This window comes from Glycine soja, chromosome 12 (genome assembly GCF_004193775.1).
Source record: "Glycine soja cultivar W05 chromosome 12, ASM419377v2, whole genome shotgun sequence".
In the NCBI taxonomy this organism is placed as follows: Eukaryota; Viridiplantae; Streptophyta; class Magnoliopsida; order Fabales; family Fabaceae; genus Glycine; species Glycine soja.
In genome coordinates, this window is record NC_041013.1 from 20,071,427 (window position 1) to 20,084,379 (window position 12,953).

Sequence of the window (12,953 nt, forward strand, 5' to 3'; positions counted from 1 at the left end):
TTTAAATCATAGAAGTGTTAACTATTTTAAAGCTTTTCCTATTACATTCATTTTAAATATTCTTATTGATAACAACTAAAATTAGATTTTTTTTTATTAATCTCATTCTTAAAAAAAAGAGATTAATAAAAAAATTAACTTTAATCCTTATCAATAGGAATATTTGTTAAAATAAACATAACTGTTTGCGTTTGTGCTTTGATCGGTGGCAAAAATTGAATAGTATAAAACAAATTTTAAAAAGTAACAAACCGACTCGTCAAAGTGCTGAATAGCCAACAACTTGGCTAAACCTTAGTATTTATTTTTTTTATTAATCTCATTCTTTTAAAAAAAAATGTATAAAAGAGGAGATTAATAAAAAAAATAATTTTAGTCCTTATCAATAGGAATATTTGTTAAAATAAACATAACTGCTTATCAATAGGAATATTTGTTAAAATAAACATAACTGTTTGCGTTTGTGATTTGATCGGTGGCAAAAATTGAATAGCATAAAACAAATTTTAAAAAATGACAAACCGACTCGTCAAAATGCTGAATAGCCAACAACTTGGCTAAACAGTTTCCGAGGTACATCCAGTGTGCCAAAAGAAGATGATAGAAGATAACAGTAAACAAATAGAAATGTGATTCATGATATATTACTATTTGGTTATACACCCATGACAGAAAGTTATCAAAATCCTAAGGCAAAAAACAATAAAAGCAGCAACATATATGCCCAAGAATTGGCATAGACAGATCCAAAAACTAAGTAATAAATAAAACATAAAGAAAATTTTCAAAGAGATGGGATAAAATTAACTACTAATCTTGATTTAGGATCATTTTACCAATCTTAAAAGAAGCGTAGGCATCAATGCACGCATATTCAATCTGTGTTTGGGTCAGCTCTTTTGATTGCCATTCACTGGTGCATACAGCCTTTGACTTCTCCATCTCAAGACCTACCAACTCCTTTGCCAGATATTTCAGTGCTCCAGAAGAAATCCGATGAGGCCATTTTTCCTTTGCCAAGAGGGAAACATCTATGCCCTTATTGCACTCCAACCCATAATCATTCTTAAGCATCCTAAGATCATTGATCACTCCAACACCAACAAATTCAAAGTTAGAGTCCATCAAAAAGCTCCTTAGGGACTGGGGAATATTGTCCATGTGGAACAGTTGAATGATCAGGCACTTGTTCTCAATACACAGTTGCAAAATTGCAACTTTCATCTTGGGCTTTTTGGCAGTCGTCCATTCAGTGTCTAATCCAACTATCCTTTGTTTTCCTGCATATGTTGATGAAACGACTTGAATCCATTTATCTACTATGCCTGATTTGTCAGTGATTGTTGTTTCAATGGTTAGTCCATCACAGGACACCAAATACATAGAAGTGGATGGGTCAAACACAATTGGGTTGTTATTACCTGCGGCCATGGCCATTTTCCAATTGAAACCCTTGTTAAGAAACACGCAAGAAAAGTTGGGTTAAGGAATATGATCAGTGATTGTGGTGAACCTTAATTTGGAGGCACAAGTAAAAAGAGTCATTGATCTATATCTTTTCCTATCATTGTAAAGCTTAAATAAGGCAATTAAATGATTTAATTATCACGTTCCAATATTGTTTGACTAAGTAATTACCTACCACTTGTAAATCTTTTTATTTTATATGACATAAAAGATTTAAAAGTAAATTCATTTTAGATTTAAACTTTATAAGTGTATACTCTTATAATGAGATTAAATGACATCAGGCTGATAAAAAAAAAAAACCATTGTTATGTAAATTATTAGTCTTCCTTAAGGATTTAAGGCAATCAAATAATGCATGCAGGAATTAAACGAATTAACGGGATTAAATGCCATTACGCTTCATATGATGGGATTCATATTTCCCGAATCAGACGAAATTAAATGTCATCATATATTTGCTAATCTTTTCGTGCATAAAAATTATTAGTTTTAATTTTCTACTGATAATTGTTAAAATAATTTATTTGAATATTATCATATATTTGCTAATCTTTTTCGTGCATAAATTTCTCTATAGTAATAAAAAAATATCCATAAAATTAAATTGAACTATAACAATAATTAATATGGGTTAATTTTAGGCGCCACGCCATAAAAAAAAAACAAAAAAAACTTTTGTACTTTATACACAAGCCAACTCAGTTTCTCATGCCTTGGATATTAAAAGAATATTTTATAATTTATAGGAGTAATGTTTTTAATATTATTTTGAATTTTTATATATTATTAGTTATTTAGTTTAAATTTTAATAAATATATATTAATAAATATCTCAATAAATATTTAAATAATTTTTTTTACGCATGCTTCATAAAATTATTATTATTAAAAGTATTATCTTAGATAAGATCTCCTTTAATTTGGTGATAGATAAGATTTGCTTTAATATTGATATGAATTATCTAACAACCTTCGAGGACTAATATTCATAAAAAATAGACATCCAATTATGAGGCAAAATCTTATTTTATAATAGATTTTTAAATTAAATTAATTAATGAAATATGTTAGAATTATATATATATATATATATATCAAATTATTAGAAAGTAACAAAAATTAACAGAATTATTTGGATATGTTATGTGTATGACGTAGTATAATTTATTTTTTATTAGATTTAAGTATTAATAATTTGTAAATTGATACAAATCAATCTTTATTTAATTTTTAAATAATAATATATTAATTAGAATACTTACATTAAAGTTGTTAAATTTTTAAACAAATTTGTTACTAACATATGTAATAGTTATCATATATAATTTTTTTTAAATAATAATACAAAATTTTTTATACATTTTTTATTACTAATATATGTAATAATTGATTGGTTATATTTTCTTAAATATTTTATTATATATATATGATCAGAATCCTGAAATTGGCCAAATACAGGCTAAAGGCCCAAGTGGAGAAGGACGCAGGTCCAAGTGGAGAAGGATAAAGACCCCGAGTGGAGAAGGATGAAGGCCTAGAGACAGAGACACTATCATGATTATTAATTGTTGCTGAAAGTCCAGATTAATTTGAAGGCCCAAGTTAAATATGTTTTTTAGTTATAATTTTATTTATTGTAATTTTGGCCCAAACTATTTAGAAGGTCCATGTCTATTTTTATCTTTGTGTTCAGATACACTATAAGTATTGGTTTTTATTTTGAATAAAAGAAACTTTTGGCATTTGATAAAATTTGGTGAGAGTTTATCTCTGGGTTCCTTGTTGAACCAATATCAGACTTATCAAGGTAATCCTTGTGGCGTCTACCCTGACTTATCTTCCTTCACTAGAAGTGGCGTCTACCCTGACTTATCTTCCTTCGCTGAAAGTGACGTCTACTCTGACTTATCTTCTTTCACCAGAAGTTGCGTCATCCAAACCTGCGTAGCCTGTATCAAACGTTCCGCCACGTAAGGTTCACATCATCTGGTGTCAGAGCTTTGGCCCAAGTGGCCAAATACAGGCTAAAGGCCCAAGTGGAGAAGGATGAAGGCCCAAGTGGAGAAGGATGAAGGCCCAGAGGCAGAGACACTATCATGACTATTAATTGTTGCTGAAGGCCCAAGTTAAATAAGTTTTTAGTTATAATTTATTTTTATTGTAATTTTGGCCCACATTGTTTAGAAGGCCCATGTCTATTTTTATCTTTTTGTTCAGATACACTATAAGTATTGGTTTTTATTTTCAATAAAAAAAAAACTTTTGGCATTTGATAAAATTTGGTGAGAGTTTCTCTCTGGGTTCCTTGTTGAGCCAATATCAGACTTATCAAGGTAATCCTTGTGGCGTCTACCCTGACTTATCTTCCTTCACCGGAATTGGCGTCATCCAAACCTCCGTAGCCTGTATCAAATGATCCGCTCCTACTCAGGTTCACATCATCTGGTATCAGAGCTTCGGCTCTTGATACAGGTTCTATCCTATCCTATTATGTTTCTTTGTAATTTGTCCAGGTTCGTGTTTTGTCCTTGTTCTGTTATTTGTTTTCTTGTTTGCGTCTTGTTGCGTTCTTGTTTGTGTCTTTGTTTCGTTCTTGTTCTTATTCTTGTCAAGTTTTTGTTCTTGTTCTTGTTTCTTGTGTCTTTCAGACTTTGTGTAAAAAAAAAATCTCCTTGAGTTTTATTTCAAGTTAAAAAAAAGTTGCAGAAATTTGAAAAAAAAAAGAGAAGAAAACAAGAAAAAAGAAAAGAAAAGAAAGTGGGGTGTTTGATCTTTGAACACGGAATTGAGGCAGTTAGAGGATTTTTTTGCAGAAAATCGTGTACCAAATCCCCTTATCTAGATTCTCCTTTGAATTCTGAGCGTTTTGATATATAGTGAGCCTCAAACGGACAACCGTAGCAAAAGTTATGAGCATTTGAAGTTTACTGGTCATATATGTTATCTTATATGTTATCCTATCTAATATCTTATCTATTATCCTATCTAATATCTTATCTATTATCCTATCTAATATCTTATCTGTTATCCTAGCTAATATCCTATCTAATATCTTATCTGTTATCCTAGCTAATATCCTATCTAATATCTTATTTGTTATGATATTTGTTACCCAAATTAAAGCTAATCTGTTATCCAAATCCAATCCAATATATTATTATCCAAATCAAGTCCAAGTTGTTATCCCAAATCAAATATGTCTGTGATTATTATATTGTCTTTCCTTTTATTTTATATTACCTTGTGTGTCTAATTTGGTCCATCCAGGAACTTAAGAGGAAACACGAGTGGTAAAAGGCAAGAGTGAAAACATCACACAAAAGCCTATATTGAGAACATCAAACACGAGTGAACTACCATCAAAGAGAGAAACACGTGAGTAGAGTGTGGTGAGGTTCAGAATTTTTTTTTAAATTACTACAAAATTTTTTGTTCCTTAATCATGGCAGGAGCTGGTGACAATGGTGGTGTATATCATCAACTGGACGGATTTCAGCGCTTGCTACTGGACGCGATGACTACACAAATGCAACGTTTGTTGAACCGTAATAATGAAGTGCTCTACAAGCTAATAGAATGACTAGAGCACCAAATGAATCCAAATGATGGGAGACCTTATAGTGGCAACAGAAGGGTCAATGATGGATCGAACCGAATAGAGGGGCAAGACAAAATTAAGGGAGTAAAACTCAATGTATCATCTTTTAAAGGCAGGAGTGACCCAGACGCCTACGTTGACTGGGAGATGAAGATTCAGCATGCATTCTCATACAATGATTATCCTGAAGAGCAGAAGGTGAAGTTAGCAGCAGCTACATTCTCAGACTATGCCCTTGTTTGGTGGAAGAAAAATCAAAGAGAGATGAAGAGAGAAGAAGGGCGGGAGATAGATACATGGACTGAGATGAGAATATGCGAAAGAGGTATGTTTCGACTAGCTATAGTAGAACCATGCGACAGAAACTCCAGAGGTTATCCCAAGGAAGTATGACTGTTGAGGACAAGGAGATGGAGATGACACTAGTGAGGGCTAACATTGAAGAGGACACCAAAGCAGTGCATGATGGCTTCACCAACAAGATTTCTTTCCAGCACCATGACCAGAAAATTATTCATAAACCTCTATCCCTTAGAAAAGTGTGTGATAACCAAATCAGAAAGAGAGAAAAGAGAGAACAAGAGAGAGACAATAGTGAGGCATCACAGAGGAATAGAAAAAGGAAGAGTGATACACTTGAGAGATGGAGTGATACACAAGAGAGAGTGATAATTCTAATCAGTTAACTATTTATGTTTCTCCTAGTGTTCAACCCTTATTGCAGGAAATTAAAGATGTCTTTCCCAAGGAGATTCCTCATGGACTGCCACCTTCAAGAAGCATAGAACATCAAGTTGATCTCCTTCTAGAAGCTTCATTGCCTAACAAGTCAACTTACAACAGCAAGCCCCAAGAGACTCAGCATAAGGATGCACAGGTCAAAGTTGAATATGTGAAAAGATTGTATGACCAAGTGAAGGTGCAAATTGCAAAGAAGAATGAAAGTTACACTAAGCAAGCCAACAAGAAAAGGAAGGAAGTGGTACTTGAACCTGGTGATGATCCTGGACATTTGAGGGCAAATGTTTTCCAAGAAGGAGGGAATGATGAGAATCCTGAAATTGGCCAAATACAGGCTAAAGGCCCAAGTGGAGAAGGGCGAAGCCCAAGTGGAGAAGGATAAAGCCCCCGAGTGGAGAAGGATGAAGGCCCAAGTGGAGAAGGATGAAGGCCCAGAGCCAGAGACACTATCAAGACTATTAATTGTTGTTGAAAGCCCAGATTAATTTGAAGGCCCAAGTTAAATATGTTTTTTAGTTATAATTTTTATTTATTGTAATTTTGGCCCAAACTATTTAGAAGGTCCATGTCTATTTTTATCTTTTTGTTCAGATACACTATAAGTATTGATTTTTGTTTTGAATAAAAGAAACTTTTGGCATTTGATAAAATTTGGTGAGAGTTTCTCTCTGGGTTTCTTGTTGAACCAATATCAAACTTATCAAGGTAATCCTTGTGGCGTCTAACCTGACTTATCTTCCTTCACCGGAAGTGGCGTCATCCAAACCTTCATAGCCTGTATCAAACATTCCGTCCCGTAAGGTTCACATCAATATATATATATACACACAACAATTTATCGTTAACATAAATATTGTGAAATAATTTATATTTAAGGTAATAATATTTTTTTAAAAAATCCGTACCAGAGATTATGTGAAAAATTAGTTTAAATTAAATTATATGCTTGTATTATTAGATTGAATATTCAAATCTTAAAAATCATATCTTTTTAATCCAATTCAGAAATTATTATGCGTGATTTTGATTTAATTAGGAGGAATAAAATAAATAAAAATAAAATTCATGGCATTTAATTCAGAATAATGAATATGAGATTGTCACATGATATCATCACATAGAACAAAACCTTCATATAAATATAATAGATTAAATATAATTTTGATTTCCTATTTTGATCAATCCACTTTTGATATTTCTATTTTAAAATAAAGATATTTTTATCCATATTTTAGTAAATTTTCAATTTTAGTCTAATATTTAATTTTGCATATGTTTTATTTCTTTTATTTTAGTCTAATAGAATCTTAAACCTAATATATACATTTAAGATTCCATCAAGAAATTCTCACTCCCTATATTTTTTTTAACCGTCAAATTTTTAGAAATTTTTTGTTTCTATTTTTCCATTATTTATAAAATTCAACATCATATCAATTACTCATTTATCAATAATATATTCTTATTTATCTCTTAATCTTTAAATAATTTATACACATATATTTCTTATAGTGTGGAAAGGAAAAAGAGTAAAATAGGAAATCCCATAACTATTTAATTTTATTGAATCAAAAATATTTATTGACTTTCTTGGTTTATATATACAAGCCTTAAATCAAAAAATTAAGTATAAGATATACCATAAAATATTTTACTAATTATGAGATCAACAATGAATAACAAGAGCAACAACACACTATTATTTAAAAACTGTAGAAGCTATATATATATTTAGGAACTGCTGAAACATAAATTATTTAAATTGTTGAAACATAAAAATAATAAACTGTAGTAAGCTTAGAGCATCTCCAACTCCAGTTCGATGGTGAGTTTCTTAACATGAAGAAAGGGATTTTTGAAGAAATTATGCAGTGAAGACAATTTACATGGAAGGAACTGTTTCTTCAAAATAAAATGAGTTTTGTATATATAAAACGGGTACTTAGCATTAAAAAAATGATTATCCAACATCAACAACCTTCAATCCACCCATGTACAAAAAAGAGGAAAAATAATCGCAACAAGAAAAATGAGCAGATCTGGGAAAATACAAAGGGGAAAGGAATATTGAAAGAATATGAAAAAATCCCATGTCATCGTAACTGATAGTGGTTGCACAAGAGAGCAGCAGTGGTGACTCAAGGACCAATGGTGGTTCTGCGAGCGAGCTATAGTGGTGGCTCGAGGGGTTGTGGTGGTTGTGAAGGAACAACATTGGCGACGGTGGTGGTGGCACAAGGGAGTGGACTTGTCATGATTGCGAGGGAGCAACACTGGTGGCTCCGTGATTGCACAAGGGAGTGACATTTGTGGCTCAACGGGCAGCGGTGAAGGGTGGTTGCAAAACGAAGAAAAAGAAGAAACCAAAGGAATAAAAAATGAGAGCAAGGAAGAAAATGGAAAAGGAAGCAAAAGGAATGAGAAAATGAAGGTGGGTGATTTTTTATTTTGTTTTTGAAAGAAAAATGAAGTTGGAACATTGGGGAAGGGGAAGGAAGATTTTGGTGTTGGGATGATATTTTTTGTTTTTAACTATGGTAGGTGGTGGGTGGTGAGTGAAAAATAATAATTTTTTTTTCAAAATTACTATGACTGAAATTTAATTATTTTCTTCAATTATTCATATTTATTATTTATAAACATAAAAAATTGAAAAATAAATAAATTATTTTATTTGAATAATAATTAAGTTATAATAAAGAAATACATGTATGAATTTTTTTGAAATTTCTTGCGGTTTTTTAGTATTAGAGTAAAATTTTGTATTAATTTCTTAGGAGTGACATGATATTATGGAGACTAAAAAAATGTTACGAAAATCACTAAAAGATATTAAGAAACTCATAAGAAATCGTATTTAGAGATGCTCTTAGTACCTACATCTCTAAAGTAGACATTCTAAATTTGTAAGGATGAGAAAAAAATTATAACAGGTACATGAAAGACGCATTAAGAGGTTAATGAGGTTGTGAGCAATAATGAGGATGTATGTATTGTATTTTTACTCACATTGTGATTCCAATTTCACGCATGTGAATAAATATTTCTTATTTCTTTTATTATGATTAAATATTGATTGAAAGTAAAATTATGACTTATTTAAGAATAAAATATATTCAGAATTAATTATTTTATTATTTCATAATAAACATGGAATAAATATTCCTAAATATTTATTATAAATTATAAATTTTATTTATATAAATAAATATTTATTCTGTACAGAATGCACGTATGCTTAACAAACTTTTCCATGCAACTTAATTTCTGGCTGCATGACATGCGTTTAATTTGTGAAAGAGTGTAGCATCAAATTTTCCAAACAACTTCAATACTGGGTTAAATGACATAAATATGCGTGTTTAAAATAGAGAGGTGCTATTTCCACTCCACTTCTTTGCAAAAACACTCCCTCTTTATTTTTCTTTTCCAAGAATACCCAAGTAAATACACTACCCTTCCTAACTCTCCACGACAAAGGCTTCTCCATCACTGCCTTCGACAACAGCACAAGAACAGGTTCAGAGGAGACGAGACGGTGGCACACGGCACCAACAACCCTTCCTGGCTTGGTGGTTGCGGCGATGGGAAGAAGAACGAGTCAATTAACCAAAGCGACAGAGTTTTGTGAGGGTTCCGACTCCTCCAGGGCAATTCCAATAGCGTGCGTTGAGGTCATGTTGTTGCGGTCGCAGTTACAGAACGGAGAATCATCAACAGAAGTATCATCGCATCTGTTTACAATTTTTTTCCTCAAATACCCTAGAAATTAACTAATCTTCTAAGGTATTATTCACTCCCCTTTTTTCTATTTCTTTTGGCATCTTCTTCAGTCAGTGATTTAGCAAGATCTCTATAGAGAAGGCTCAAGTGTGGCATGTTAGCTACACGATTAGCACAATATTGCTAAACAAATCTGAGGCTATGTCTCTCTTTGATTATTGGGTACAGGGAGGGATTGATACTTGTTTGACTTATACGGGTCCTAGACCGTACCCTTGGAAGTTTTTTTGGCAGTGGATTCATAGGTTTTGATTTTGTTTAGTTTGTACATCTTGTAGAGACTTTGTTATTCTCTTTATGTAATATATGTTACCTATTTTGCCTTCCAAAAAGAAAAATCATTAACATCTTCAAACTAAAGAAAGAGTCTCTCTAACCAGCCGAATTGGTGTATAATTGAAGTATATACAGTAACAACATTGTCATTCTGTGTTCAAATTCCTTATATGTTTGTTACTTCCATTCGGTTTTGACAGGATTTGAGAATTCTTTTGTTAGTTTAGTTACTGATGCAGAGTTATTGAAATCCATGTTTGTGTTAATGGGGAGTGGTTTTGAAGAGGGATGACAATTTTCAAGGAATCGTTCTCTGAACGTATTGTTGTCATGATGTTGGATTACTTTGTTTTACAGGTTCTATCTTTTGTATTTTTCTAATAAAATGGCACATCTTGTGCTCTTGTATTAGCTCCGGTGAATAAAATTTCTTTTGCCGTTAAAAAAAAAAAAGCTTGATTAAACACACACGAATTGGCGACGGCATTGGAGAGGCCAAAAGAATTACAAGAGGATTGCAAAATCACAGGTTAACAAACAGGTGGAAAGAATTAGGAAAAGGGAGTCCAAAATCATGTTAATTCTAGGGTATTGTAGGGAAAAGAAAATACTAAAGGGAGTGCATTATTAATATGCGGGAGTGGAAATAGCAACTCCATTAAAATATGTGCTTTATGTTCCTTCAGCCTTAAAAACAGCTACTTAAAATTTAACGTAATGACCCTCATTAAATATATCAAATCACATAGAGACTGTAGTTTGAGGAAGATGGAGAATTCCGTTGACCTGAGACGATGACACTTGTGGATATTGTGCTAGGCATTCTATATCTACTGGAACACAGATATTAATTTCGCAGTTCAGTCTAATGGATACAATCACTTAATTTCTTGGAAAAGTCTTATATATACTGACATCTAACTACACACCAAAAATTAATTGTTCAGCATAATTTAGTTGTTTCCTCAACCAACCATATAGCATTCAAGCACAGTATTATCCCCGTTCCTGACTCTTCATTTGGACGCCTAAGCTAATAATATATACCCATGTACATTAGTCTAATCTTATGAATAAAATAATTATTCAGTCAATAAGGCAACAGATGCATCATGTTCACTCTCCTATTACTTGAAAAAAATCTGCACAAGCAACAAGGAGAGGGAGATAGAACAAGTTCTGTTGATGGGAAATTGAAAATGAAGAAAGAGAGGAACCGATAAAGATCACCAGGAATAATTACAAGCTCGAAAAAGATAGACACTAAAAGAAGTAAGGGAAAATAAGACCATTTCTCAAAAATTTATTTCCATGTACCTCCTGCAAGAGGTAAGGTACTTACAGACTGATATTAAAATTTCATGATTTATATTGTACACAGATCTCGATTTTCGCTGTTGAGTTTCGTACCAAAATCTTATCCTGTATTTTTTTTTTTTTTAATGATCTGCAACTATTTTTCACATAAAATAACACTGCTGTTGAGCTGAATGGATAGTAAAATTCTCTTTGTGATATTTAAGGCAATTATACATTGAAAACTCAAACTTGAGACAATGATTAAATTAGAACAACTCTGCACTGATTGTTTCACACATTTAAAGATAAGTCTCTTATTACCGTACGTGTTATGTTTTATTGTTATTTCGTCTGGCTAGCTTCCTGCTGCATCTTATTAATTTTTTAGTCTGTTCATCCGTCCGAGTGTTTTTTTTTTTTATTCTTTTGTATTTTAAGAACGTGATTTTGTTTGTTGAGTCAACATGATGTTAAATATTTAGATAGTCTTTCAATTATAAATCAAAGTTTAAATTATTTTAAAAGTTAATAAACTTACCACATATATTATAGATTGTGATTAGATAATTTCATAAATTTTTTCATATTATCAATATATAATATTTTTTTCTTTATTTACTACAATTAATGTTTATATGTACTATTTTCAAAAGTCTCTTAAGATGAACAGATGAATGATTATTTTTTTTTTAAAAAAAGAGTTAGATATGCAAGCTCTTATTTTGGTGGCATATCATTGCCAGTAATATAATTGATGTCTTCTAAATTAAATTAAGAGTTTTATTTTAAGTTAGGTTTTTTTTTTCTTTTTCAGTAAGAAAAAGGTTTTTCTTTCTTTAATTGGCAATAAAAATCATTTCTAAAATATAAAACATTAATTGGTTCACTGGATTGTCATGTCTGACAAATTTAGTTGATTTCTTGATGATTCATTTTAAAAGAAAAAGAAACAATTGTCTTTAATTTATTGAAAATCATACGTTAAATTAATTTACATCCCTCAACTATTTGTTAATTTTTAATTAAGTTTTTAAGTATATTTGTAATTGAATCTCTAAGATTGTATTTATTTTTTAATTTGGTTTGACAAGAACCTACTTATTTTAAGTGAATTAATGGTTAAAATTGCCATCTTAAATGGACCTATGTAACTATATTAAGCGTACTCAAATTTGAATCTACTTTTTTACTTTATCTCTATTTTGAGACCTTTAGCACTATCATTTAATGTAAAAGTTACCAAAATGGAGTAAATAAATGGATCTAAATTTAAGTTTACTCGTCTTAATATTTAATATACTAGTCAGATAATTGTTTTTTTATTTAGGATAAATTAGATGGATCTGACTCCTTTAAACTCAGGATGAACTTTAGAAGTTAAGTGTATTCAGAGTCATTCGTTGATTAAAAAATTAAAATTAAAATATTATAAAAATAAGTACTTGTATAAAAAACAATATTGAAATTAGTTAATAAGGGGTTTACCTTAATTAGTTTGTTGAGTAGTGTACCTGATTTATTGAGTTATTGTAAACCTACTTGAGTTCAATTCCTAGGGTTCAAAAGAAAACATTGAAGTTAGTTAAAATCTTAACTCTTAATTTTCCAAGCATCAATCTTGTAAAGTGCATTCATCTTATAATGAGACAACCCTTTTATAAAGACAAATTTGAAAAAGAAAAAGAAAACTGAGTTTTTAACATTCTTGGTCATTCATGTTATGGTCACTGTTGTTTCACTGAACTTTCAACTTTATATATAATAACTTATTATTAGTTGCAGTGTT

At 31.0% G+C, this 12,953-nt stretch overlaps 1 protein-coding gene across 1 annotated transcript; it reads right to left on the minus strand.

The window, feature by feature from the left end:
• Positions 1–608: 608 nt before the first annotated feature.
• LOC114378406 (Werner Syndrome-like exonuclease) lies at positions 609–1,572 on the minus strand. The gene has a single exon (XM_028336998.1). The coding sequence runs from the start codon at positions 1,435–1,437 to the stop codon at positions 811–813; it is 627 nt and encodes a 208-aa protein (XP_028192799.1). The 5' UTR covers positions 1,438–1,572; the 3' UTR covers positions 609–810.
• Between the last annotated feature and the right edge of the window lie 11,381 nt (positions 1,573–12,953).